At 49.7% G+C, this 27,364-nt stretch overlaps 2 protein-coding genes across 4 annotated transcripts; both read right to left on the bottom strand.

Annotated features, from left to right (window-relative positions):
- Positions 1–33: 33 nt before the first annotated feature.
- On the bottom strand, positions 34–14,227 carry Dhx16 (DEAH-box helicase 16). The gene is made up of 20 exons (XM_020174888.2): positions 13,843–14,227; positions 11,922–12,169; positions 11,661–11,823; positions 11,282–11,338; positions 7,647–7,901; positions 7,286–7,489; positions 7,015–7,206; positions 6,286–6,396; positions 5,994–6,109; positions 5,224–5,434; positions 4,733–4,831; positions 4,472–4,624; positions 3,199–3,339; positions 2,863–3,025; positions 2,647–2,765; positions 2,468–2,535; positions 1,447–1,609; positions 1,199–1,360; positions 748–921; positions 34–270 (listed from the first exon to the last, which is right to left on the bottom strand). Exons 1-20 carry the CDS (start codon positions 14,047–14,049, stop codon positions 142–144), a joined length of 3,135 nt encoding a protein of 1,044 aa, XP_020030477.1. The 5' UTR covers positions 14,050–14,227; the 3' UTR covers positions 34–141.
- Positions 14,228–17,258: 3,031 nt separating this feature from the next.
- On the bottom strand, positions 17,259–27,348 carry Ppp1r18 (protein phosphatase 1 regulatory subunit 18). 3 transcript variants are annotated; one of them, XM_074082587.1, is made up of 5 exons: positions 27,226–27,297; positions 26,589–26,650; positions 24,541–26,173; positions 19,399–19,609; positions 17,259–18,126 (listed from the first exon to the last, which is right to left on the bottom strand). In XM_074082587.1, exons 3-5 carry the CDS (start codon positions 26,143–26,145, stop codon positions 18,107–18,109), a joined length of 1,836 nt encoding a protein of 611 aa, XP_073938688.1. In that variant the 5' UTR covers positions 26,146–26,173; positions 26,589–26,650; positions 27,226–27,297; the 3' UTR covers positions 17,259–18,106. The 3 variants fall into 3 exon arrangements, with proteins under 3 accessions (XP_073938688.1, XP_020030476.1, XP_073938689.1); XM_020174887.2 differs by lacking the exon at positions 26,589–26,650 and having other exon boundaries at positions 27,226–27,348; XM_074082588.1 differs by lacking the exons at positions 26,589–26,650; positions 27,226–27,297 and adding an exon at positions 27,030–27,125.
- Between the last annotated feature and the right edge of the window lie 16 nt (positions 27,349–27,364).

Here is a 27,364-nt window from a genome sequence, read left to right as displayed (position 1 = left end):
CACTTTCTCTGTATACCAAAAGTTCCCACAAGCTTTACTCCAAAAATAATTTTATTTAATAGATATTAAATAATGTAAAGAAGGAAAAGGAGGTGCCGGTGTCAGGTTCTGTTTGTGCTCCCTTTGTTTGTGACCCTTGCTCTACCCCAGCTCTTCTCGTGTCTTGCCTATTTTTTTGGGCATTTTCTTAGCATGGGGATCTTCTAGCTCCTTGGCCTTATAGTAGTGAGGAGCCACTTCCAAAAGCCAACTGCTCTCAATCTCCAGTACCTACAAGAGAGAAAAAGTAAGGTTCCCTTCTTTCCACTCTAGAATCTTGGGTGTGTGGCCTGAGGTTCTCTCTCCCCTTTGACTTCAAGGCTAGGGAAAAAGGTGCCTGGCTATATTATATACTCTAAAGGGCAGACATATTTCTACATGTATTTAAGATACCAAGTAAGCGCTATCCTTGAGAAAAGGCTGGAATGAAAAGACTAAACTACATTCTGTGAGGACAGACATCTGCTTCGTTTGTTAGCCCCAGCTCCTTAAACACCATATTAATATATTTGTTGAGTGAATTATTGTTCTCAGATCTCGGAATGAGACAGCTGTTAGGATGTCTTTCCATCTGAGCCTGTATTAAACCAATGCATTTTGGTTTGCATTCTGTGCCAGTCCCAGCAACATGAGCCTGGGTTCTTAGCTTGCCAGCATGTGGTCTCCCCATACAATCTCCACCTACCTCGGTAGATAATGTTCCCTTACCTGTCTCATGAACTCCTTTGTGGTCAAGACAAGTTCATGGTAGAGCAACCAGCGTGGCTGCTGCTCAAAGAGGGAAGAGTTGGGATGAACGAACACCGTCTGCTGCTGCTTCACTGTGCGGTAGCCGCTGCGTGTTAGCCGTGCTGTGTGGTAAAAGTAACCAGCAGTGATGGCCTAAGAAGCAGATAGGGAAGAAACGGGTCAGGAAGATATGTGGGGGGTCCTCCCCTCACAACCTTTGTAGTTCAGGCTTTTGAAGAAGTAGAAAGGTAGGGATTATGTGAAGAACACACAGAACAAGCTAGTGGCCTGGGGAAAAACAAGCTTCAGAGAACGTATCTTCCATCCAGGGCAGAGCACAGGCTGGGTAACTGCTGCACGCCCTCGGAAGAAAGAAGCTTGCTCCTCAGGAGGTCCTAGGCAGACAGCAGCAGACTGAAGAAACACTGACCTTTCGTACTCGGATGTAGTCCCCCTGGCAAGAACTCAGACCAACTTCCACACGTTCCAAGAGCCCCTCCAACTGCTCCCGCACATCCCGGGCTCGGCGCATTGATCTGAACTGTACAAAGTTCTCATAGCACCACTGGGAAGAGTAGCCACTCTCGGCCCACTGTGAAGAGGGGGCTGTGCTTAAGTATACAGCAGAACTACAGTCTCCTAAGTCTCCCGCATTCCCACTCACCCAAGCCCAGTGACCTGTGTATACACATTTAGTAGAACCAGGTGGTCCCCGCCAGGGAGGAAGAAGTTGACACGGGCATTGTCAGCATGCACAACCTTATCCTTGGGCCGATAGAAGATGGAGTTGTTGACAGAGAGCATGGCAGCCACTGTCAGGATTTCCTCTGAACAGCTGTACCTGGGCAAAAAAGAAAAAAGATGAAAGTTCAAAGCCAGAAACCTAAGAACAGATACACAGTGAAGGGAAAATTATCGCTATGATGGATGCTTTTCATGTGTGGAAGGCCAGTTGGGACAGTGGCTACAAATCAGGTAGCAAACAGATTCTGGTGACAGCAGCTGCAGGGTGGAGAGGTGGGTGGCGGCACAGATGAAACAGTTACACAGGATATCCATGGGGGCAGGAAGCACCAGGGACTTCTAAGGGTGCTGCAGTGTGCTTATGTGTTTAAGGAAAGATCTCTGACCTCAACCACAGCAGAAGAATGGCATTTTTTTTTTTTTTGGGCAGAACTGAGGTTTGAGGTTGGAACTCATGCTAGGGCTTCATGCTAGGCAAGCGCTCTACCACTTGAACCACTCCACCAGCCCTTTTTGTGTTTTGTATTTTCAAGATAGGGCCTTGAGAACTATTAGCCCCGGCTGGCTTCAAACCATGATCCTCCTGATCTCTGCCTCCTGAGTAGCTAGGATTATAGGTATGAGCCACTGGCTGAAGAATGGTTTTAAAAGTACTACATCTAAGTGTTTCAGCCTGAAACTTTAGGAAGGAGCAAGTTCCAAAAGCACCCTCTCTTAAGGTACCTCTCACAGATGGAAAATCTTCCACTTCTGTTCATGTCTGTGGATTTTCTGTATTTGTTAATCTTGCCCATTTAATATTACAATCAATCACAGGACTGTGTTTAATATAGTGGGTCTCAAAAGTGGCATTAAGAGTTCTTTATAAACTTATTACTTGCTGAAGAATATGATGAAAAAAAAAAGGAGACAGCCCCAAAGACAGAGCATGCCCAGGGTTGGCAGGGAGGCTTACTTCTCAGAGGCCAAGATCATTTTAGATAGCATGGGGTCCACCGGCAACTCTGCCATCTTTCGGCCAGACTAAGGAGAAGAAAGGGAGTTGAGGTCAGTCTTCCCTCAGGTTCCCCTCCACCATGACAGGGCTGTCCAGAGCCATCCAACCCCTTACTTCATCCTGTCCTGCTACCTCACCGTGGTAAGCTCTCCCAGGTGGTTGAGGGCTCCCAGAGCATAAAGCTGCTCCAAAGCCAGAAGTAGGGTCTCATATGGTGGGGGATCCAGGAAGTCAAAGTGCATTAAGTCATGGATCCCTGGAGAAAGGTATAAAGGATAGAACAGAGTTGCCATACTGGACCAGTGACCTCAGCACCCCATCTCCCTCTCAGGAGCACTGGGTAGCTCAATCACCTAAGCTCTTGAGTAGCAACACAACATTGCCCAGGCTGGTCCTTTGGATCTCAGGCACTGTGGTCTCCTCCAACTCATGCTGATAGGCCCAGGCTGTATATAAACGGAAGCACTTCCCTGCAGCCACCCGACCTGCTCGGCCAGCCCGCTGATTGGCTGAAGCCTGGAAAGAAAGGACAGGCAGGCTGGCTGATGATGTGGTCAGAGGAAACAAAGAGGGCAATATTTACAAAGAAATCTGGGAGAATGCAGACTGCTCATCCCATCCTGCTCTGAGTTAAACCCTTCCTATGGGACCATTCTGCATTTTTCTACCCTGGAGAGAACCAGGCTGACCTTGCTGCAGGGTGTGACTGTGAGCGACTCCATGCCTGTGCGGGGGTTGTAGCTCTTCTGCTTACAGAACCCTGGATCCAGCACGTAAATGATGCCCTCAATGGTGAGTGATGTTTCTGCAATGTTTGTGGCCACAACCACCTAAGTGAGAAGACATGGTGTCACCCAGAGATCCCACCCACCTGGATACCCAGAAAAAGTAATCCTGGAAATCTAGCAGTGGAGAAACAGGTACAGTGAGGGGCAGGAGTGGACGAAATTAGTGTCCAAGATCAGGAAAAGGGACAAGGCTGGTGGAAGATGAGAGAAGTGGGGATGGCAGACTGTAGGGGAACAATGCAGAAAGGAAATGTGAGGGTTTTTCTTTCAGATATGGGAGATGGGCATGTCCAGGTTTGTCCCCATCTTTCCCACCACCACTTCCATATTCATCTTCACATATCACTCTTTTTCTTTTTTCTTTTTTTTGGCAATACTGGAATTTTAACTCAGGACCTCGTGCTAGATTAGCAGGCACTCTACCATTTGAGCCACACTTCTAGCTCACACATCACTTCCTGTAACAGTCAGTTTCTGTATCAATCACATGGCAACCAGGATAGTCTTTTTTTAAAATACAACCTGCCTCCTTCTATTAGAATGCAAGTTCTGGGAGGCTAGAACTCATCACTATGTCCTCATCCCCTAAAATTATAACTGGCGTATCGGTACACACGAATTTGTGTGTGTGTGTGTGTGTGTGTGTGTGTGTGTGTGTGTGCAGTGCTGGGGATTGAAGCCAGTGCTTCACGCACGCTATGCATGCTAGGCAAACACTCTACCCCTCATTAAATATTTATTGACTGAAAGTTACATCTCTGCTCAAAATCCTGCCACTTACCCAATCTAAAGTTCAAATTCTTCCACCTGCCAAAGCTCCCCTTCATTTCGGCCCAAATCAGATTTGGCTTTGGCCCATTGCCTCAACACATGAGCCTCCCATTAAGCCCACCTGCTCCATTCTGACCTCTAGCACACCTTGGGTCTTCCTCTGACATTTCCCCAGTTTTTCTCAAAGGTCCATTTCAAACCCCACTTCCTGGCATACACAGGACTTCCTTTCTCCTCTGAATCTCTACAGTACCTGCTCCCTGGATCATGCACTTGGTTATTTCCTTGTTTGTGTCACGTTCATTCTGTCTCCAGCCCAGAGGCAATGTCCATTTCACACCTTCTATTTCACTACCACACAGTGTGCACTGTAGAGTGAAGAGTGGAGATTTCTCCAACTGACCTTTCGGGCTCCGGGGGGCGTGGGCTGGAAGATTCGAGCCTGCATGTCAGAGGGCAGGTTGGCATAAATGGGCAGCACCAGGAGCTCCCGGATTTTGGAGCCCAGTCGGCGGCAGCGATCCTGGAGCATCTCACAGGCAGCTTCAATCTCCTCCTAGATGTGGGAGTGGGAGAGCACCAGGAGTCCCAGAGTCACAGAGGCCCACACAACAGCCCTGTATTTCCCAGGATATACCATTCCCTTTCTCACTACAGCACTCACCTGTCCTGTAAGGAACACCAGGATATCCCCAGGCGGCTGGGTCACATGGATCTGCAGCACAGACACAACACAGGCTTCCAGATAGTCGGCCTCTGGAGCCTGGGAAGGAAGAAGACATGGGGTCACGGGGGACCACCTGTTTAGACAAATTTCTATTCTCCTCTTAGCCCAATATACTCTTTTTTGTTGTTGATACTAGGACTTGAACTCAGGGCCTTCACCTTGAACCACTCCACCAGCCCCATTTTTGTGAAGGGTTTTTCGAGATAGCGTCTCATGGAACTATTTGCCTGGGCTGGCTTTGAACCGCAATACTCCTGATCTCTGCCTCCTGAGTAGCCAGGATTACAGGAGTGAGCCACCGGCGCCTGGTCCAACATACTCTTTACCCTTTGGATTTCCCATTCTGCCCTTCCCTCCTAGGGACAATCTCCTCCTAAGGCTCCAGTTTTCCTGCCTCAGACTTAAGCCCATCTTCCCTGAGGGGACACCTTGGTATAGAAGATGTCAACTGGAAACCTGCGGCCAGGGATTCGAAAGACAGGGGCATCATCAAAGAAGGTGGAAAACCGGGCAGTGTCCAGCGTGGCTGAAGCTACCAGGACCTTGAGCTCAGGTCGGAAGCGGGCAACATCTTTGATCAACCCAAAAAGGATGTCTGTGTGCAGGGTCCGTTCGTGAGCCTCATCCACCATCACCACACTGGGGAAGGAATGGGGGAGCCGTAAGGGAAGAGAGGTGGACAATGCAGGACTGGACACCAGGTCCCCTGGGAGAAAGGGAAGGATGGAAGCAAAGGACCCAAGAATGAATGTAGGGGGAGGGGCCTAAGGAGAAGACAGCATCCCAGTTATGTAATACAGACAGAAAGTGAGCAAAGGCCAGAGCCCTGTGGTTTGCAGCCTATCTAGGCCTTGGCAGACGAAATCAGTTAAGATGTACAGGTTGGAAGATGGGATTGGGACAAGTGAGATTATCTCTGGATCAAAACCAAGAGTCTGCTAAGAGTCAGCAGATATTCATATTAGAAGCAGCAGAAGTAAGAATATGCTAAGAGGAAAGGCAAGGTAAGGTAAAGTAAGGTAAGGTAAAGGCAAGGAAAAGAAAGGCAAAGCAGGGTAGCAATGGCCAAACTGGCTGGGTGGGAAGAAAGGAGAGAAAGAGATTAAAAGAGACAGGAAGGCACTGAGGAGGAGAGGACAGCAAAGCAGGGGAAGAGCGAAGGATGACCTTCCTATGAGAAGGGGGGGCCTCTGCATACCTGTAACTTGCAAGGTCAGGTTCCGAGAGGAACTCCCGGAGAAGCATTCCATCTGTCATGTAGCGGAGGACCGTTCGCTCTGATGTACAGTCCTCAAAGCGGATGCTATAGCCAACCTGGACAAGGGAGCCATTAGCCAACAAGAGTGGGCTAATGCTCCCTAGGGGAACTCGAGAACAGGGGAAACAGGACCAATGTCTGGACATGTGGTGTACGATCCTGAATCCAACAGTGTGGACTGCGTCCCAGACCCTAGAGGACACCCTCACCCCTAACATCCTGTAGATCTCACCTCATTCCCAAGCTTCACACCCATCTCCCGGGCCACACGAGCGGCTACACTCATGGCTGCCACTCTCCGGGGCTGGGTGCAGGCAATCTTCATACCTTTCTTTGTGTAACCCTGAATGACAAAGAAGAAAATAACTGCTAAATATGCCCCCTAGGGCCAGCCATGGTTCAGAGAAAGAAGTTGTAAAAGCCAGGTGGTGCAGGGGGAAAGGAGAGAACAGAAGCTAAAAACAAAAAAGAAAGGCAAATGAATAGGAAGACTCCCTCAAAGATGTGTTCAACCAGCCCTGCAGTCCTTTGGGTCTGCAGCTAGGCCTCTGGTCGTGGTCAGGGCTTTACTAGACTTGAGCTGTAAAGGAACAGATCAGCTGAGAAAACCCAGAAGCAATGGGGGAGAAAAGGTTAAAAGCCAAGCCCTTTAACTCCTCCTTCTTTGGACCTGACAGAGGAGCCGAGGTCAAGCTGTGTTGAAGAGGTCCACATTTAGGCACACCCTTCTTCATCTATCTACTCATCCTCCCAATCTGAATGTACTGAACACCTAGCAGGCACAGATATCATGGCAGGAAATGAGAAGAGACATGCAAAAACGATATGGTCTTTATCCTCAAGAACCTCATGATTTAGTGGAAAAGGCAGGTAAACAACTCCTCAAAATATCGGGAAAGGCACTCTGACAAGTCTGAGCCTCAATGTCCAGACCCAGCCACGGGAGGGTGTGATGACCAACCTCCTCAAAGAGGTACTGCGGTATCTGGGTGGTCTTCCCTGAGCCAGTCTCGCCTTCAATGATGAGGACTTGATGATTAGCAATGGCAGCCAGGAGTTCCTCTCGAAATGGGAACACCGGAAGGCTTCGGCGGACAGCCTGGATGGATTCCCTCTGCTGGGCCTGGGCTGATGGGGGTGGAGCTGACGGCTCCTAAGGAAGGAAGGGAGGGCTGTGAGCTCCATGCCAGCTTTGAAGCCTCCTCATATTGTCCCAGGCTTCTCCTTCTCACCTCATCACCCTGGAGCTGAGTGGCACAGACAAACTCGATGGTCTCCTCCTCCTCCAGCACCAGCTGATACTTGGGCTCTTGGGAAGCAGCATCTCGGGCCCCGAACTTCAGGGATGCTGCTCCTAACCGGGCCTCCTCCCAGCGCCGCTGCTCCTCCCCAGGGGCACCCGATTCCTCCTCCACTAGGTCCACAGCTCGAGCTGGCTATGGAGAGAGAAGCATGTGAAGGCCAGAAGATGGGGTAGCCCTCCTTGCCCAGTGCCCTCCTCCTGTCATTAACCTGCCCACTGGGAAAGACAAGAAAAGGAAAAAGCCAGTCAAGGCACTGCTACACCCCCTGAGGTGACAAGGCTTCACTCACCTGTCCTCGGGTCTCCTTGGGCATGTGGTAGCGGTTGGTGGCCTCCAGCTTCTCCTGCTCTCCAGCTGCCCGGTATTCCCGGGCCAGATCCCGCACTCGCCGCTTATATTTGAGCTCCCGGCGCTCATGATGACTCAGTTCCACATCCCCAAAGAGGAACTCCTCATCAGCCAGCTCTGCCTCCAGGTCTTCCAGCTTCTCTCGTTCCCGCTTCGCCAGGTACTCTCGGCGGGATTTCTTTCGCAGTTCAGGGACCTGGGCCAGGAAGGGACAATCAAATCCTCATCAAGGGCAGCAACACCCTCCCCTACCTACCCTGAAGTGTGAAAACCTCCATGAAAACCCTCCACCCTCCCTCTGCAGCATGCATCCTCACTAATGATGTGCCCATAGCTGGGCCTCTTTGGAGTGCCATACACTGACTACACACACTGCCTTCCAGCAGCAGCATCTAGCTGGAAGCTCCTCTGAGCAGCGATACAATCTTTGTCAGTATACTTACATCAGGGCAATTGTTTGAATACTTTGCTCTTATTATTTTAGTGAAATTAGTGGGAAGGGGCAAATAAAAAACGTGGACCCAATATTTAGAAGCAAGATCACAAACTAAAAACCACTGAGACAAGAGAGCCAAGAGTAGGCAGTCTTTAGTTCCAATTACTGTCTAAAACTCAATGGCCAAATGCTGGGGTAGGTGCACTAATAAGATATAAAAATTGGGGACTAGAGTGGCGGAGTTTCTGGAAGGCAAATTGTAACCAGGGACAGTTAGCTCTCTGGGTCTAACCTCTCCGTCCACACAGTGTGTTACTTGGCTTCTACCTTTGCCACAGGCTTCCCAGAACATACGATGGACTGCAGCAGAGAACTAGCAATATACTTAAGACCCATGCTGGCTCTAACCGTGAGCCTTCCGGCTTGGCAACATCATCTTCCCTGCAATCACAACCTCCGCTGCTTCAGAGCAAAGCCCCACAGTGCCCCACATTTGGGAGCTCTAGTCCTATTTAGTTGCTCAGATTTTTGTTTGTTCTGTGAATGGAGTTAATGATTGTGCTCTAATCTGAGTACCACAATAAAGCACCTTCAACCTTCTACCTGATGGGTGAGGCAATGATTTTTTTTTTTCGAATATGGGGGAAAAAACCACGGCAGTCTGAAGCTGGGTGTGGCGTCACTTACCTATAATCCTAGCACTTGGGAGGCAGAGGCAGGAAAACTGTGAGTTTGAGACCAGCCTGGACTACACAGGAAGACTTTGTCTCAAAAAAATAAATAAATAAACTGCCAGCTTTGGTGGTACATGCCTTTAATCCCACCAGCAGGAGGCCAAGGAAGGAGGATCATGAGTTTGATGCCTGCCTGGACTATAAAGAAAGTGTGAGGCCAACCTGGGCTATATAGTGAGACTTTGCCTCAAAAACAAAAACAAACAAAAAAAATCAGGACAATTTGAGCACCAAAAGAATATGAGATTATAAAATGCTGAAAAATAAACATTCACTCACGAGTCCAGTGTGACATACGCATGAAAAAATGGAAAAAAAATGTCATTAATGAATTTCCTTACTTTGGAAATTTGTAATTAAAAGCAAATAATTGGGGCTGGAGACACAGCTCAACTGGTACAGCACTTGCCTAGGTCCCTGAGTTTAAACCCAGGTTATTCTCCTATCTCACTCCCCAAAACAAGCACAAATAATTGACCAAGCATAGTGTCTCATGCCTGTAATCCCAGCTGCTTGAGAGACACAGCTGGGAGGATAGAGGTTCAAGGTCAGCCCAGGCAAAAAGTTAGCAAGACCCTATTTCAAAGAACAAGCCAGGTATAGTGATATGGAGCTGTAATCCCAGACAAGCGAGAGATGGAGGTTGAAAACTGAGCCTGGCCTTGGGCAAAAGCACCAGACCATATTTAAAAAATGGTAAAGAAAAATGAGCTAGGAATGTGGTTCAAATGGTACAGTGCATGCCCAGCAAGTATGAGGCCCTCCCCGAGTTCAAACCACACTACCAGCCAAAACAAAAAGCAAATAAGGACATCGTACAGGACAAAAGAGAACACAAAGAAAACTTAAGGCCTAACAACCAAATACAACACATGAGTCCTTACTGCATTCTGCTTTGGAAAAAGCAGTTGTTAAAGCAATTATTAAAGACGCTGGGAACTAGGCACAGGTGGCTCACTCCTATAATCCTAGCTACTTGGGAGGCTGAGATTGGAAGGATTGCAGTTCAAGACCAGCCCAGACAAATAGCTCTCAAGACACCCATGCCCAAAATAACCAGAGCAAAATGGACTGGAGGTGTGGTTCAAGTGGTAGAGCACCTGCTTTGCAGGTGCAGAGTTCTGAGTTCAAACTCTAGTCCCACCAAAAAATTAAAATAAAGATATGGGGAAACTATTGTAGACTTATTCCTACTGATACACAAAAACTATTGTTCATCTTCTTGGGTGTGACATGGCACTGTGGTTTTAGTGAACAATGTCTTTATTCTTGGGAGATACATGCTGACATATATGCCACAATGTCTAAAATTCTTAAATCATCCAAAACTGAAAAGGCAAAGAAACAATAACAAAAACCATTGCATATTAGCAATTTTTTTTTTCTGAGATAGTGCTGTGTAGCCCAGGCTGGTCTCAAACTCTTGATTCTTCCTGTCTCAACCTCCTGAGTGCTGGGATTACAAGTATGCACCAGCCATTTTTAAATTCAAATAGTATGTAAAATGTTTGCTATACTTTCTTCCAACCTTTCTTTTCTCTTTTTTTTTTTGGAGGTGCTGGGGATTGAACCCAGGTTCTTGTGTGTGTTAGCACTCTGCCACTGAGTTACATCCTCAGTCAAATTTTCTATTTGTTTGAAATTTTGTGTAATTGAAAAAAGAAAAGAAAAATTAAATTTGGGCAAATAAAACCACCACAGCTTCACTGAGAGATTTCTCAGAAACCTCTAACTAGTCATTTGTGGGACAGGACATGAGATGGTTTGGTCAGGAGAGACCTGAGGGCCAGAGGCCATTCTTAGGACCTCAAGAGTCTCAAAATTCTTTTGAGAAATTAGTGTCACTCTAACAAGACCAAGCCTTTGGAAAACTGTTTACTCTACCTAGACTCACACCATAGACTCAGTTCATGAATTACAAGGGCTCCACGCCTTTCTGCGAGAAGACCAACTCAGGAAACCACAGGGAGATCACAAAGCCACAGGGGGAAGCAGAGATTAGGTGGGAGGTGTTTGGAGATGGTGACCCTAAACTGAATGGTCAGCATACCTCCAGGCAATGGGACAGTTGCCATGCCCCTTGCCTCCAGTCACCTGTTTAACAACATTCTAGTTGCCTGAGGTCTCATTAAGTCTCAGGAATAGGAAAAGCCACATTTCCTCATTGATACAGAATGATCTGACCCTAAAGTGCCAAGGAGGGTTCACGAGGAGATTTCTTCTCTCTACAATTTAACTCTGTCTTCAGCTGGCTCTTATCAACCAAATCCCTTCCTCTGGAGACGTGACCACTCCATCAGCATCCTCACTGAACTACCTCTCTATCCCCTTTCCCTATGGCCAATCATTCTACCACAGTCTTTCCTTTTATCTTGTGATCTTGGCTTCCTGAGCCCTGGGACTCACCATGGCTTTCCGGTCTTCCTCAGCCATCTTGAGGCGCTTCTGAGCCTCTTCATAAGCCTAGGAGAAGAAACCAAGAGTGGAGGGGCATGACGCCCAAAAGCCCTCATATCCTATCATTGCCAGTCCCCTTAGATTGTCCAGACTGGACCCTCCGAATGAGCACAAGGAAATGTCCCGTAAGTGAAGAATTTCTATGGTTTTCTGTGTACTGCAAGAGTTACCTTAGCTGTTTCCCACAAGGCTCCTCTCACTGCAGAGAGGAGCACTTCCCTGGAGATGGCTCCTCTTTTCCCAGAGATCACAGTCTCTGCAATCGGAGTGGCCCTCAGATTTAGCTTAGGGACCTTGAGGAATTACAGAAGGTGCTGCTTCTACGCACCTTCTTGTCTGACCGCTCCAGGACATTGCGAGTCCGATCTTTATCGCGCTGCCGAACCCGCTCAGCAAAGGCATCACGTTCCTCTAGGTCCTGAAGGCGCTCGCGCTCTGTCCGCTCCCACTCGTCCTCTGATTCTGGCTTCTCTGTCTGCTGTTTACCCTCTCTGCAACGCAGCACAGCCCAGAGCATCAAAAAGAGGCATCTAGATCCACCATCCATGATCCACCAGCCCTATCCTCCTTCTCCATGCTGCTGACTTACTCTATCTTCTTCTTCCCTGTCTCAGAAACCTCTTCCTCCTCCTCTTCCTCCTCTTCCCAGTGTTTCTTCCTGAGGTGTTTCCGTTTTTTATGCTTCTTCTGGAGGCTGCTTCCGGCCTTACCCACAGTCTCCTCACTGCTCTCCTCACTGTCTTCCAGCAACTTGTAAGATTGGTTTTTCTCTAGCAGAGCACGGGCCTCTCTCTCTGCTGCCCGAGCTGGCTTTTCTGTCACTGCCTTGTGTGGCACCTGTTAGTAGAGGGAAGATAAAGGACTGTGAGCACCCCTATTAGATCTGTTCTTTTTTTTCTTGGTGGGACTGAGGTTTAAATTCAGGGATCTGTGTTTGTAAAACAGGCGCTCTACCACTTGAGCCACACTTCTAGTCCATTTTGCTCTGGTTATTCTGGAGATGAGACCTTACAAACTACTTACCTGGGCTGGGCTCAAACCCTGAGCCTCCCAAGTAGTTAGGATTACAGGGGTGAACCACCAGCTTAGCTCTGCTCTTAATTTAAGGAATTACTTGATCTTAAGTCAGGCTTTAAGCCAGGGACCAGTGGCTCATGCCTGTAATTGTAACCACTCAGGAGGATCATGGTTCGAAGCCAGCCCAGGCAAATAGTTTATGAGACGCTATCTTGAAAATACCTAACACAAAACGGGGCTGGTGGAGTGGCTCAAGAAGTAGAGTGCCTGCCTAGCAAGCCTAACAAGCCTAGCAAGCATGAGGCCCTGAGTTCAAACCCCAGTATCGCAAAAAACAAAACAAAACAAAAAACAAACAGCCTTCAATCATTCTACATTACTTCACTCTATGTTCATCAGCCTGAATGAGGCCCCTCAGCTTCTGATCTTCCTTTCAGTGACCTATTTAACAAACATTTATTGAAGCCTGTCCCATGCACCAGGTACAAGAATACACAGAAAAAAAATCTCTGCCCTTTCAGCTTAAATTCTCAAACCCAATTCTTAATTGCTCAGTCTCTTTCTCACAGCTCTATTCTTCCCAACAATTAAATCATTCCTACACAAGGACTGACATGCTACAAGAATTATTTTGAATTTGACAGTGTGGTCACACGCCCGGCACAGTACTAAACTCCAGGGACACACTACATAGGGCTGAACAGATACATAATGCCCCTACCCTAATGACTGGCACTTACTCTTTTTGTTTGGTTTTTGTTTTTGTTGCTTTGTGCTGCAGATTCAACTCAGAATCTCATGCAGACTAGGCAAGTACCTGACCACTGAGTTACACTCACAGCACTTACATTCTAACCTCATCTCTCTTCAAGCACCCTATGGACAGCCATCCCAGGCTGTTGCCATTGTCTAAATAGTTTTACTCTTTCTATATACTTATTGAGCAGGCAACTGTTAGGTAGGAGGAATAGCCAAAGACAAGAAAAGCACACTCCTGCCCACCAGGAGTTCACCTATTATACCTTTCCCCACTCTCGACCTGGCAAATTCCAGGAATCTTTGGATCTGCTTTTCCTGATCTGTACTCCTACCTCTTCTGTCCTCCCACAGAGCTTACAACACACCACTGCATAGACTCGCTGTTCAAACTGTGGTCTGGAGACCACCAGCATCACTTGGAAACTTGTTAGAAATGTAGAAGTAACATCTCTACCGAATTAGAATCTGCATTTTAACAAGAGAACTGTATGGATCATACGCAGGTTCAAGTTGGAAAAAAAAGAAAACATTGCGAAAACATTGCTCTAAAACACTTGACCCAACACTTAAGGCCTCCTCTGTCTTCACTGAGCTGAACGCCCAATGCCTAGCACGCTGTCCAGGTGACAGAGGACAAAGATACAAGTTGAGCCTAACGTGGACTAAGGGCCCTCCCCAGCTCCACCCCACCTCCCGCGGCTCCCACGCCCCGCTCCGCCCATCCCTCCAGACACCTTGTTCCAGAGCCTCAGCGCGAAATCCCGGGCCGGGCCGCTGAGGTCCAGGGTATCGGTGTCTCGCAGGCGCTGCACGAACTCCTCGGCGGAGGCACAGCGCTGCGCGGTACCGATCAGGAACTGGGCGACGTGCCGCTCGCTCAGTCCCAGCACCGAGTGCAGCTCCTCCTGAACCCAGCGCTCCAGCCCCGCCGACGTCGCCATGGCGACCCAGGCTCCCTACTTCTAGCCCTGAGGCGTCCGGAGCAGCCGCGCCAATACCGGGCCCGTCGGAGGCCTGGAGCGCTGGGCTGGGGCCTCAGCTCCACGAAGGAGCTGCGTTGAGATTCCGGAGTTCGTTTTTGAGCGACTCCAAAAGATCTTCCCGTATTGCAGAATCCGGAAGGGGCTGCACTGTTCCGGCTACTACGGTGGCCGAGCGAGTTTAAATCTCGCAGAATCTTTCCTGACTTTCATTTTTGTCTCTGCTGGATCTCTCTGTCGCCCCCTGATGGTCAGTCAGCACGCGAGCGTTCCACTCCCTTTAATAAAAGCAACGAATTGGGAGTGCCTAAGGTGTGCTAGGCATTTTCAGTTGCTATGAATAGAGCAGAGAACAAATCAGACAGAAATATCTCTCCGAATTTTGCATTGTGGGTTCGGGGAGATGAGATACATGATAAATAAGTAAAATGTGTAGATTCTATGGAATCAAAAATAACGGAAGGAATCGGGCGCTGGTAGCTGGGTCCTAGCTACTAAGGACATAGAGATCAGGAGGATAGCGGTTCCAAGCCAGCCCGGGCAAATAGTTCGCCAGACCCTATCTCCAAAAAACCCATCACAAAAAAGGACTGGTGGAGTGGTTCAAGGTGTAGACCCCGAGTTCAAGCCCCAGTACCACACACACACAAAAATAATAATAATAATGGAAGGTAAGGGGAGCAGGTTGCATGTTAAATTGGAAGATGAGGACCAATTAGAAACTAGGAGTGTGGCACAAGCTGTAGAGCGCCTATTTTGCAAGCGTGAAGTCCTGAGTTCAAACTTCAGTCCCACCAAAAAAAAAAAGAGAGAGAGAGAGAGAGAGAGAGAGAGAGAGAGAGAGAGAGCCGGCCGCAGTGGCTCAGCCTGTAATATTAACTACTCAGGAGGCAGAGATCAGGAGGATCGCGTTTCGAAGCCAACCCCAGGCAAATAATTCGCGAGACCCTATTAAAAAAAAAACTATGTTCTCCCCTCCCACAAAAAAAAAAAGGGCTGGTGAAATGACTCAAGTGGTAAGAGTGCCTGCGTAGCAAGTGTGAGGCCCTGAGTTCAAACCCCAGTGCCACCAAAAAAAAAAAAAAAAAAAAAAGATTAGTCTGTGCTGATTAGGAGTGACCTTTCTGCTATCCTTCCCAGGAGTGAATGCAAGTTAGTCCTAAGGGATGAACTCCAAGAGGAAACTTGGGAAGGTTAAAAAAGGCGAACTGTACCTTGCTAACAGCTTGAGAAATTCACTGGTATCTCTTATTTAAGCAGTTATAGACATCTCTTATTTAGGTAGTTATAGACATTTGGGAGACTGAGGCAGGAGAATCACTTGAGCCCAGGAGTTCCCTACCATCTATGGCAACATAGGGAGACACTCTTGTTTGTAGGCACAGGATCTTGTGTAGTCCAGACTGGCCTCGAACTCATGGTCCTCCTGCCTCTCCCTCTGGAGTGCTCAGAAATCCTCTTCTCCACTCCTCTCTCTCCCTCTCTCTTTTTGGCAGTATTGGGGTTTGAACTCAGGGCCTTCCACTTTCAAGCACTCTACCATTGCCTTCAGACCTTTTGGCTTTTAGTTATTTTTCAAGTAGGGTCTCAAGTTTTTGCCCAGGCTGCATAACCTCCTACCAGAGCCTCATACTTGTTAGGTTTCCTAGGTGGATGCTCTACCACTTGAGCCACTCTACCAGCCCTGTTTTTTATATTGGGGTTTTTCTAGATAGGGTCTGGAGAACTGTTTGCCTGGGCTGGCTTTGAACCGAGATCCTCCTGATGTCTGTCTCCTGAGTAGCTAGGATTACAGGCGTGAGCCCCCAGCCAGGCTCATTTTCTGTTTCTGAAATGGACTGTGACATCACTAGTATCTCACAGCTTCGTGCCCAGGCCTTTTTTGGGTCACAACTGATTAGGATCTTTATCTATAAATTAGCTACTTATGTAGCTGTTTTGTTTCCCCCAATATCCAAACCACCTCAGGCTGTTTTTGCCATCTTCCTAGTAAATTTAAGAACTTTTTGCTTTTTTAGTATTAAAAAAAAAAAAAAGCCATGTGCGGGTGGCTCACACCTGTAATCCTACCTACTCAGGAGACAGAGATCAGGAGGATCACGGTTTGAAGCCAGTTGTGGGCAAATAGTTCACAAGACCCTATCTTGAAAAAACCCATCACAGAAAAGAGCTGGCAAAGTGGCTTAAGGTGAAGGCCCTGAGTTTAAGCCCCAGTACCGCAAAAAAGAAGAAGAAGAAAAAAAAAGAGGGTTTCTGACTAGTCCAAGAGAAGCAACATGTAGTAGGTAGGTAGGTAGATAGGACTGTGACTACTCAGTTATGTCTTTACTAGGCTGGATAGCTAAAATCAAAACACAAAACAAAAACCCAACTAGATGTAGGTGTCTTAAACCTGTAGTCTCAACTATTTGGGAAGCTGAGACAGGAATTTGAGACAAGCCTGTACAATATAGAGTCTCAAACCAAAACCAAAGCCAAAACAAACCCTGATGAGTAAAACATAGATGTTTCACATTGTAGACAAAGGTGTCTTTGAAATGGGAGAATCCCCTGGTATCAACTATACTTGGACTGCAAAGTCATGAATTACTTACTGGTGATTCTTAAACCTGTAGGAATATAAAAGTTATGGTCTTTCAGAAGAGAACCCAGGACACAGAACTTCTCTACGTACTCACTAACTTTGCAGCAGTTTCAGATTTAGTATTCATGGTCCCAACTCTTTAATAAATGGCTCTTGATTAGCCACATGGCTTGTGTGTCCTACCCTACCTGGCTTTCATGGTAGCTGGCTTCAGAATCTGGAACCCTTCAACTCAGAGTGACCTCTGCTTCCAACTGTTTGGTTTTCTTCATCTGTTCTTTTATGTACTCAGTCATTCATTCCTTTTGTGTCTTCTGGATGTCAGGTATGGGAATACTGCAGTGAATTCAACTGACAGTCTGTCCTCACACACAGCACTTCTAGACTAGTGGACACATCAACTGCCTTTCCTCATGACTGCTGCTTATCCTTCATAAAACCCATGCGCAGCTCCCCAGACCCCTTTCTGTAAGTCAGTGCCAAATTCCTGGTTCCTCCGCCTATCATTTCCCCTCCCACAACCAACAGTCTCACGTCACATGCACCCTTTTTTTTTTTTTCTAAAGAAATAGAAGCAAGAAGAGAGTTGGAGTGAGCTCCATTTTATTATGGAAAGTTAAAAAACAAATCAGGCAAGAAAGAGCAATGGGCGAGGGGAGTGCTTCCTTAGCTCCCCCACACCACTGCAATTCAATTCAGTTGTGAACCATTAGGAGGGACAGAATTAAATAACTCACATGGGGGACAGAGATAGGATCCCCAGCCTTCCCTCTTGGAGAATACTGAGACACAATAATACTGAGCAAATGTGCAGGAAGCCACACTTCCAGGTCACTCTCAGACAAATGGAGGGGACAGCAGAGGAAGGGCAAGTAGGTGTGACTTGTAAACCTGGGACTTGGCAGGTGGGGCTGGGAGCTGGTGGGATTTGTAAACCAGGCTGTGGTCAAGAGAGGAGACAGGAGCTGTAAACAAAGGGGCAGTGACCCAGGGAAGGGATGGTGGTGATAGCAAGATGTTCTGTAAATGGAGTGGAATTGAGACCTTCCAGGAAGATGAGTGCTTAAATCCTAAGGGTTCCTAGTGAGTGGTGGAGAGTCAAGGAAGGGTGTGGTAAGGAGTGTACCCTGTCATGGAGATGGAGGGGGGTTGGTTGCCTCATATCTACCCCAAGTGAGTTCTTGGTGCTTACTCTTGGATCACCAAGAATGCTCCAGCCCATTTGTCCTAACCCACACTAAAGGACCTTGGGGATAGGGTGGAAACTAGGCAATTGGCTCTGCCTCCAGAAACGGGATAGGGAAAGCAAGTTGGAAGATGTTGGTTGCCCTTCCTGCCAGGCTCATTTTCAGGGTCTGTCTGCTCTGGATCATCCGGGCTCTAGGATCTTCAGTTCTGAGAAGGAGGGAAGTACGTCCCCATGTCAGAAGATGGTCACCGCCGGCAGGACTCATCTGCAGGAGAGGAGGTAATCAGAATAGAGAGTGAGTAAGGGCTGCTGCCTCCCATCTCTTCCCCCTTCCCAAACTGAAGGGTAGCTGGCATACAGGAAGCTCTATACCATCTTCCAAGATTTTATTTTTCAGTACTGGGGCTTGAACTCAGGGCCTACACCTTGAGCCAATCCACCGGCTCTTTTTTGTGAAGGATTTTTTCGAGATAGGGTCTTTAGAACTATTTGTCTGGGCTGGCTTCAAACCGAAATCTTCCTGATCTCTGCTTCCTGAGTAGATAGGATTACAGGCATGAGCAACCAGCGCCTGGCTCTTCCAAGTCTTGGTGCTTATTACCACTAGTAACAGCAGCCAACACTCAGCTGGGATTCTGCACTAGGCATTCTTACAACTCATCTAATCTCATAGTAATCTCAGAAGAGGTTAAATAATTTAATATCTAGTTCTAGTACTTCACAAAAATGACTCAATTCTCTCAACTGCAGAAGGTAGTTATTATTTTTATCACTATTATTATTATTTACAGCGCTGGGATTGAACCCAAGACCTCAGACACACAATCTACTACTGAGCTACACTGCCAGCCCAGGAGATAGTTTATTATTAACCTCATTTCATAAATGACAAGTTGAGGCCAGAGGTCAGATGGATTCTCTGAGATCACAACACAAGTAAGACAGGCTGGAATTCAAACTCAGGCCTGCCTGATACAACTCCTGTTTTGGTTTCCTTTTTTTTTGGTGGCATTAGAGTTTGAACTCAGGGCCTCACGCTGCTAGGCATGCACTCTTACTGCTTGAGCCACTCCACCAGACCTTTTTTATTATTTTTTTTTTCCTCCGGGTACTGGGGCTTGAATTCAAGGCTTACACCTTGAGCCACTCCACCAGCCCTTTTTTATGATGGGTTTTTACGATAGGGTCTCGAGAACTATTTGCCCGGGCTGGCTTCGAACTGTGATTCTCCTGATCTCTGCCTTCTGAGTAGCTAGGATTACAGGCGTGAGCCATCCGCCTCCAGCTCACTCCTGTTTTTAACTAGGCTGGAGGGCTCAGAAGAGCCTTAGTTTTGAAATCTGGACACGCAAAGTGAGTTCAACCCCCAGTACCATAAGAGAAGAAGGAGCACAAGAACAACAACCAGCGAGGGGTTGAGCTTGAGGTGCTGTCAAGCCGGCTTCAAGGATCACCACGGAACCCTCTCGCTTCCCTTTTGGACCTCGGTGCCCGTGACACCAGGGGGCGCCATCGGGCCGGCCGCGTCCCTGCTTACCTACGATTAGGGCCTTGGTGCGCAGCCCGCCCTGCAGCTCGGGCTGCAGCAGCAGCAGTTCCTCCTCGTCCTCATCGTCATCGGGCTGGGTCGCTAGGGTGCTGGGGGGACTGGGGGCCTCGGGCTCCGGGCCCAGCTCCTCCAGTACTGAACTCTCCGAGGGGTACTGGTACGTGGTCTCCAGGGCTGTCTCGCTGAAGGAGATCTTGAGCTGGGGATGGGATGGAAAGAGTGAGGCAAACTCCACACTGGGAGTCTGGGACCATGAGGGAAGCCTAAGGGACCAGATGGAAGGTGGGAGTGGGGGCTGGGCTTAGGCACCCCGCTCTTCACCACTCCATCCCTTCTGGGATCCAGTTTTCCTTGCGGTATGACTCTCCAATCCTAGTTCTTCCCTCTTCAATCACATAATTCAGAAACAACGGACATTTTTGTTGTCGTGGTGGTACTGGGGTTTGAACTCAGGACTTATACCTTGAGCCAATCCGCCAGGCCTTTTTTGTGATTTTTTTTTTTTTTTCCAGATAGAGTCTCGGAGCTGGCTTGGAACCGCGATACTGGTCTCTGCCTCCTGAGTAGCTAGGATTAGAGGCGTGAGCCCCGGGTGCCGGCAACAACAGACTTTTGGCCTAGTGCTCACAAGGGCCTGAGGGCAGTGAGTAATACAGGACCAAGGTCCCTTACCTTCAGCGTGTGGGAGGCAGAGAGGTAAAAATTAAAATACATGGAGGTGAGTCCTATGGTCAGAACAGAGCCTTTGAGTACATTGGGGGCAATGAGGTAGCTTTCCAAGGAGGTGAGATTTGAACCATCAAAAAGAGCTGGCTGGGAGGAAGTCCCAGGCAGAAGAAGCAAAAATAGGTATGCTGGTTTCCACACCTTCAGCCCCTGTCCCCTGGGAAACCCAGGTCCCTGAACACCTGCCCCACTGCTCCACTCACTCCTCTCCTCCTAAAGCTGGGCTAGACCTGCAGCAAAAGTGATAGGACAGGGCATAATAGAACAGAAAGGCCCAGAGTAGCCAAAAGACCTATCCCCGACACAGGAGGGAGAAAATGACCCAAGTCCCTACAGCTGGGGATGGTAATAAGGGCAGAAAGGAAAGTTGAGGCAAACACAGAGTGAGAGTGGACAGAGCGCCAGAATGAAGGGGCACAGACAGAGGCAGAAAAGAGGGTAGAAAACCCTTCTTTAAAAGGCTGTTTCAAGAGCAAGGGAGCCCCAGCTGTTCTCAGAGCCTTTCTTAAGGTCAGGATGAAGGGGTATGGCAGGATTAACTATGGAAGCCAAAGGTATTAGGGAGAAAAACTGGATCATTCTGTGAGAACTATTTGGAAGGATCCAGATGATCTACTCAGGCAGAGTCTGTTGGGGAGACTTGGGGCTGGGACTCTGCATCCCCGAGTCTCCAAGTGAACTGAGGTGTGAGGATGGTACCTGCACAGTGGTTGGTAGGGGCTATATGGGGTATGACACCTGAGGCTCTATGTGAAGCAGGGATACATGTATCACTCCCAGGCTCCAAATCCTGCAGTAGCTCCCCATCTTACTTAAAGCAAAAGCCAGAGCCTGACCAAAGCCTATAGGCTGCTCCCAATGTGGTTCTCCCACTCACCTTGGCATCCTCACCCACTCCAGCCATATTGGTCTGAGTTCCTCTAAGCTGGCCAGGTACAATCCCACTTCAGGGACTTTCCACTGACTGTTCCCTCTGCCTGAACACTCTTCCCCAAGATATCCTCATATCTCTCCCCCTCCCAGTCACTCTATTCAAAAGTAGCCACATTCAACCTGGGCTCCAGCGGCTCACGCCTATAATCCTAGCTATTTGGGAGGCTGAGATCAGGAGGATCTCGGTTCCAGACCAGTCAAAGGAAAAATGTTTGTGGGACCCCATTTCAACTGATAGCTTGGTGTGGTGGCGCATGCCTGTCATCCTAGCTAGGACAGGAAGCATAAAATAGGAAGATTATAGTCCAGGCTGCCTAGACAAAAAGCAAGACCCTATCTCCAAAGTAACCAGAGCAAAAAGAGATGGAGGAGTGGCTCAAGTGGTAGAGCACCTGCCTAGCAAGTGTGAAGCCCTGAGTTCAAACCCTAACACCACCACCACCAAAAAAAAATTTTTTGCACACTCTATCCCCCCACCACCTGACACTCTAAGTTACATTTACCCCTGCTTAATTTTTTTTTTCCCCAATCACTTACCCCCTTCTAACCTACTATAGGATATACAGTTGTCCCTTGGCGTTTGGGGGATTGGTTCCAGCACACCTTTGTATACCAAAATGATTGGGTGTTCAAGTCCCTTATTTAAAATGGTGTAGTATTACATATAACCTACACACATCTTCCCATATACTTTAAATCATTTCTGTATCGCTAATAATACCTGATACAACGTAAATACTATGCAAATAGTTGTTATATTGCATTGTTCAGGGAATAATGACAACAACAACAAAGTCTGTACATGTTTAGTACAGGCATGAGTTTTTTTACCCTGAATATTTTCGATCTGCACTTGGTTGAACCCAGGGATGTGGAACCCTCAGGTTCAAAGTGCTGACTGTACTTACTTCTTATACTTGTGTCTGATGTTGAAAGCAGATTGGAAGTTGTTGCAATGCATAAGGTAAGGGTCCTTTCTTGGGACCGTGGCTGGGGGGGGACAAGATGTGGGGTGGCCTAGTCTGTACACAGTTGACTCCAGTCCATATCTGTAGAAATGGTGGTAGAATCAATTGATAGTAATCGGACTGCTAACATCCCACCTTCTCAAAAGTGACTTTTCTGGTTCTGTTGTTGACATATTTACCCACAATTTTGGGAACTCCTTTTGGTTTTCATATCCTCTTTTGAGTAACAACCTCTGTAGTTTATTAGCCATTCTGCAAAAGGATTAATTTTATTTGCCCAGTCTATGCCCCCCATTTGCCTCTCTCCTCACAGCTCCCCCCATCTTCTGACTGGGCTTCTCAGGAATGCACAGCCTGCATGGGGGGGTGGGGACTAGAAGGGAGGTGACTCACTCCACTAGCTTCTCTCACATCAGCTATATAAGGTCACAAGGGGGCTGGAGAGGGAGTGGCAGGTCTCAAGCCAGAGGGGCCCCTGGGGAAGGGCACCAACCACAGCCCATCCTTGGGCTCAGTGGCAGGGCTGGGGTTTCTCTCTTGATGGTAGGGTTAAGTTTGATAGAAGCAGCCTGCAAATGAGTTATTTATAGAAGGTGAGGACACGGGTAGTCAGGTCTTTCTATCCTTTAGCCTTAGTGACAGTACTGGGACAAGGCACGCAAGTGGGCACTGACACAGAGAGAGGCCTGAGAGAGGACAGCGGGTGAGGTGGCTGGATCTAGGGAACTCTGTTGTGCCTCTTCCCCACCCCCACCCCAGCATGGCTGCTTCCTTATTCTCTCACCACATCCTGAGCGTAGTTCTGGCAGGCCCATGGCCCAGCGTTCACCACTCAGCCCCACCAGCCTTCCGGCCCCCACCCCAGGCTTCCTGTTTGGATGATCAACTTCCGGCCCCCCTACTGCCTGACCTAGGTATGGTCACCATCATAGGTCCAGCTCTGCACTGGGTTCCTGGCTCCCCTCTGATGGTCCTGGGGCCTTGACCCCAGAGCTTCCTGCCTTCCCTCTGCTCATTCCCTAAGGGCACAAGCCTCCTCCCCAAAGCACAAGTCAACCTCAGTAGGAAGTGACTATTCTCAACACCTCAGTCAGGGAGAATTTCCGGTCCTCCTTCCTCTGCATCGGTCTAGCCCTGAGGGGAAAGGGCAGATAGCTGTCAAAGGGCTGGGATAGACTCCCAAGTACAGTAGCCAAGGCTGGAGCTTAAGTTTCCGTAAAGAACTCTAAGCTTAACCATGATCTTTCATCCTTGTGGTGTGGCACTGATACCTGAGGATGAGGAAAATCAAATTTGAGTATGTTAACACATGGGTTGAGGCTGAGACAGGGCCTTGTAGCCCAGGGAAGATTTGTGTTTGGTGGAGGGACATGTGAGTTTGGGACTGTTCTCTCCCTGGATATGTTCAAGCTGGAAACTGATTGGTGTGTCCAGGGAAGGAGTTGAGCCAGAGCTAGGGAGAGAAGTTAGTCTAGCCCTTCCCATTTCTCTGCATGTCCTTGTTCAAGTCTAACCTCTGACCCTTTTCCAGCCTCAGCCCCCATCCCTGTCCTTAACGCCCACTGTACCCTGGCCAGTCCCAGCTCTTAGCTGAGGGCCTTCAAATGTACTTCTCTCTTTTTGTACCCTGAGGGGAAGGAAAGGCCAGGGTGGCAGGAACAGAGGGGAAAACCAATGGCTGAGCCAGTTCTGGGGAGGGAGGGGGAAGCCCTGAGAGGAAGGACAGGGAGGGGGCAGGGGTATTTTGGAAGAGGAGAAGGCTTTTCTTGTCCTGAGAGAGAAGGAAGCACTGTCTGCAGCAGTGGCCCAGCTGGGAGTGTGCAACCCCGAGGTCACCCACTTCAAATGGCATCTGTGTGCGCCTCTCCCATGGGGCAGACTTGGGGTTCAAAAGCCTTCTCTCTGCTCTTTGACCAGCCCTGTTCTTTCCTCCCCCCCCCCCCCCAGTCCTGGGATGCTCCTACTCAACTCTGTCCCCCTCTTCCTTGGAGCTGAGACCTTCCTCCAATTCCTGTTCCTTGTCTTTTCTCCCTAAAACCTTCCTCTCCACTCCCCAGGTTTCCTGCCTCCAGATTCTCTCCCTTCCAAAGCTGTGTTTTCACCCCAGTGACCCTGCTCTCGTGGCTCCAAGGTTGTGTCACTTATTTCCCACCATATGGGTTTGGGTGGGTCACAGATGCAAAGGAAAGGAAAAGAAAGGAAAGGGGGAGGAAGACTCAGAGCCGGAGGGAAGACAGAAGGAGCAGCCTGGGCACACCCTGAAAATGACACACCCAGACACAGCAGTTGATTGCTGGGGAGGATCCTTGGGCTCCAACATGAATGGCAAAGGAGGGCTACCAGAAGGAAGGGTGTGTGTGCTGAGGGAGGAAGGGAGGTGGCAGGAATTAACCAGAAAGAATAGAGGAAGACAAGAATGCAGGGGTATAAAAAAGCAAAAACTGGAGTCCAGAGAGAACTGGAAAGCAGGCTTCTAAGAAGTCAGGCTTGGCAGCTCTCCTACCTGTTTATGATGTCTTTCAGGGGACCCCTTGACAAGGCAGCTGCGGCTGAGACGGAGGTAGCCCCCCAGAACCAAGATCTCCTCGGCAGTTGGGTACCGCTTCTTCCCAGCCCCAGGGGCTGCAGCATCAGCTGGGGCTGGGGTGGCTGGAGTGGCTGGGCTTGCAGGGGGCACAGACCTCCGGGGGTTGACTGTGAAGGTGTGTCCACTGCGGCGGGGGGCCCCCACCCCTGGCCCTGCCTTCACCCCATAGAAGAGACGGCTCATGAGGGGATCCCCAGGGGGCTGGGGGGCAGTTGGGGCTGGGGGTGGGGGAGATAGAGGGGCTGATGGTGGGGGCCGGAGTTCTGCTGCTTCCTCTTCCTGCTGTCTCAAGCCTACAGTCCCAGAGTCCTCTGGTGGGAGGGGGGAGGGTGCAGAGCAGCGGTTCTGCAGGGCTCTCAGAGGCCTGCTCTGAGCCCCCGCCTCCTTCTCGGGCTCCCCTTCTCCAGCCTCCATACTAGGAGGCCCCAGGCATATTTCTGCAGACTCCGGAGGTTCTGGTTTCTGAGTCTGAGTATCTGTGTCCTTGGGTGTCCATTCTCGAGCCTTCCCTGAATTCAGCGTCCATTTCCATCCTTCGGTGGACCTTGAGCCCCTCTCACCATCTTCCACATGGCTGGGCCTCTGTTCTGCTGTCTCTACATCTCTGGAGATGTCTTGAGCCTCTCTTGTCAGGGTCTCTGATAGTCTTGTGGTCTCTTCTGGGGCTGTCCCTGGAATTGGCCTCTCTTCATTTCTTTCACATTCCTCCAAGCAGTCTTTTCTTTCTTCTCTTGAGCTCAGCCTCCACTCTGATGCCTCCAGTTGTACCAAACTGTGTTCTTGAGAAGCTCTGGAATCAGGCCTCCATTTATGGGCCTCTGTCAGTGCTAACTTCTGATTGCCAGACTCCCCAGGGCTAAGTCTACTTTCCACCACCTCTTTTCTCCTGGGACTTTGTTCTCCAGGATCTCCCAGTCTCAGACTCCATTCTGGAGTTTCTCCAGGGCTCAGCCTCCACTTCCGAGCCTCTGACAGTCTCAAGCTCCGGTCTCCCATCTCTCCTGGGCTTTGCCTCCAGTCTCGGATCTCCAAAGACCTGGGACTCAACTCTTGGACTCCCCCTATCCCCAGCCTCCTCTCTCTGGCCTCCCTTGGACTTAGCCTTTCTTCTCTTGATTCTCTTCCCTTGGGGCTCTGGTCTCTTGAATTCCCAGGGCTGGATCTCCGCTCTCTGGCCTCCAGAGGCCCAGGCTTTCTCTCAGCAAGCATCTCTTCATTCCTCTGCTGTTGCTGCTGCCGCTCTTGCCGTATGAATCGGTTCTGGTGCACTGGCCCAATGGCCTCCAGAAGGACAGAAGATTCTTCTGGGTCTGGAGGTCCAGCCTCTGCAGTCCCAGGCACCGGGTTAGGCTCCCCAGGGGACAGGCCAAGCTTGGCGCGGCGGCGCTCCAGGAGTCCTCGCTTCCAGGCTGGCATCTGCGAAAGGCGCTCCTGCTCTGCCTTCTCCCTGCCTCGAACTGCTGCTTCCTCCTGCCTGCGCCGGGCTAGCAGCTGTAGCTTCCAGTCTGGGATGGTGGTCATGGTCAACTTCACGTGAGGGTAGGGAGCACTGGGGGCAGAGCACAGGAAAGCGAGGTTTCAGAGAGGCCCAGGGGGGTGAGATTGGGGGTGGGGGAAGGGAAGTGGTGGGGGAGAAGTTGGATATAGAGAAGGGCAGTGAAGCTAAGGATGAAGACAGAAGGAAAAGGGGAGAAAAAGGGAGGGCAGAGAAGAAGGGAACCAAAAAAGTGAAGAGGAAAGCTCTGAGCTAAGTTGGGGGGTCGGGGGGAGGTGATGTGAGAGGAAAAGTAGAGATTCGGGGTAGAGGCGGGAGCCAGATTGGGTAATTCGGGTTAATGGGTATTAAAGACAGTCCCAAGGATGTGAGAAGGAGAGAAAAGAGCGAAAAGGAGATGCTGGAGTGAGGGCGAAGAGGAAAAAGACTGAAGCGGAGAGGGGATCAGGTTCAGGCTAGACTGACTTACCGGGACCCAGAGGTGAACGGGAAGGAAAGGCAGGGAATCAGCCGGAAAGGAGCCTGTGGGGCCTGAGGGGATGTCGGGGAGGTGAGGAGGGGGCAGAGAGTGAAGAGGTGTAGGGGAGAAGGGGAAATCAGGGGCAGCGCGAAAGGGAGCGCCGCGTTAGCAGCCCGGCGCGTCTCAGCGCGGGCCCCAAAGGTCCAGGCTCCCTTTCCAGCTCGGCTCGCGCCCCGCCTCTCGGGCCCCCAGCCCCCACCCCTCCGCTGCGCACTCCGCCCCCAAGGCGGGTCAGGGGAAATACCCTCCCCCGGGACTTTTGGAACCCAGGCGTCTGAGCTGCTAAGACGTTCCCAGAACCCTGATGTCCACCCTCATCCAGTCGCGTCACCCCATCCTTGTCCTCCCCCACCCGCTGCGTCCCGGGACCCAGGCATGCCGAGGACTGACTCCAAGCCTTTTCGATCCAGAGCCTGCGAGTCCGGTGCCCCGGTTCCCGCTCAAGGGACCCTGCCATAGCCGGCTGTCCTCACCCCACTCTGACCACACAGACAATCTCGGCACAAAGAGCAGACAGCTCAGGGACGGGAGGGGGGACGAGAGCGAGGAGATACCTCCCCCAAGTCTGAGCCCCTAATCAACTCACACGCCTCGGGGCCCCCGGGGGAAGGGGTGCGGAGGAGCCCGGCGTCCGGAGAGAGGACAGAGGAAGAGGAGGAGAGAGGGAGCGAGGGAGATCCGGAGACTGAAGAGAGGGGAGGAGGGAGGGAGGGAAAGGAGGAGGG

The sequence above is a fragment of the Castor canadensis genome, chromosome 8 (genome assembly GCF_047511655.1).
Source record: "Castor canadensis chromosome 8, mCasCan1.hap1v2, whole genome shotgun sequence".
Classification (NCBI taxonomy): Eukaryota; Metazoa; Chordata; class Mammalia; order Rodentia; family Castoridae; genus Castor; species Castor canadensis.
Note: the sequence above shows the minus strand (reverse complement) of the source record. Positions and strands in the feature narration are given on the sequence as shown.

Excerpts from the sequence above, each read along its gene's own strand:
- Dhx16 (XM_020174888.2), bottom strand. The coding sequence starts at position 14,049 with ATGGCGACGTCGGCGGGGCTGGAGCGCTGGGTTCAGGAGGAGCTGCAC. Across the intron at positions 6,397-7,014 it reads CGCAGTACCTCTTTGAGGAG|GGTTACACAAAGAAAGGTAT; the intron begins GTTGGTCATCAC and ends TTTGTCATTCAG. Across the intron at positions 2,536-2,646 it reads ACCTGGGAGAGCTTACCACG|TCTGGCCGAAAGATGGCAGA; the intron begins GTGAGGTAGCAG and ends TCTTCTCCTTAG.
- Ppp1r18 (XM_020174887.2), bottom strand. The coding sequence starts at position 26,145 with ATGACCACCATCCCAGACTGGAAGCTACAGCTGCTAGCCCGGCGCAGG. Across the intron at positions 19,610-24,540 it reads CTGAAAGACATCATAAACAG|CTCAAGATCTCCTTCAGCGA; the intron begins GTAGGAGAGCTG and ends TCCCATCCCCAG. Across the intron at positions 18,127-19,398 it reads CACCAAGGCCCTAATCGTAG|ATGAGTCCTGCCGGCGGTGA; the intron begins GTAAGCAGGGAC and ends CCTCTCCTGCAG.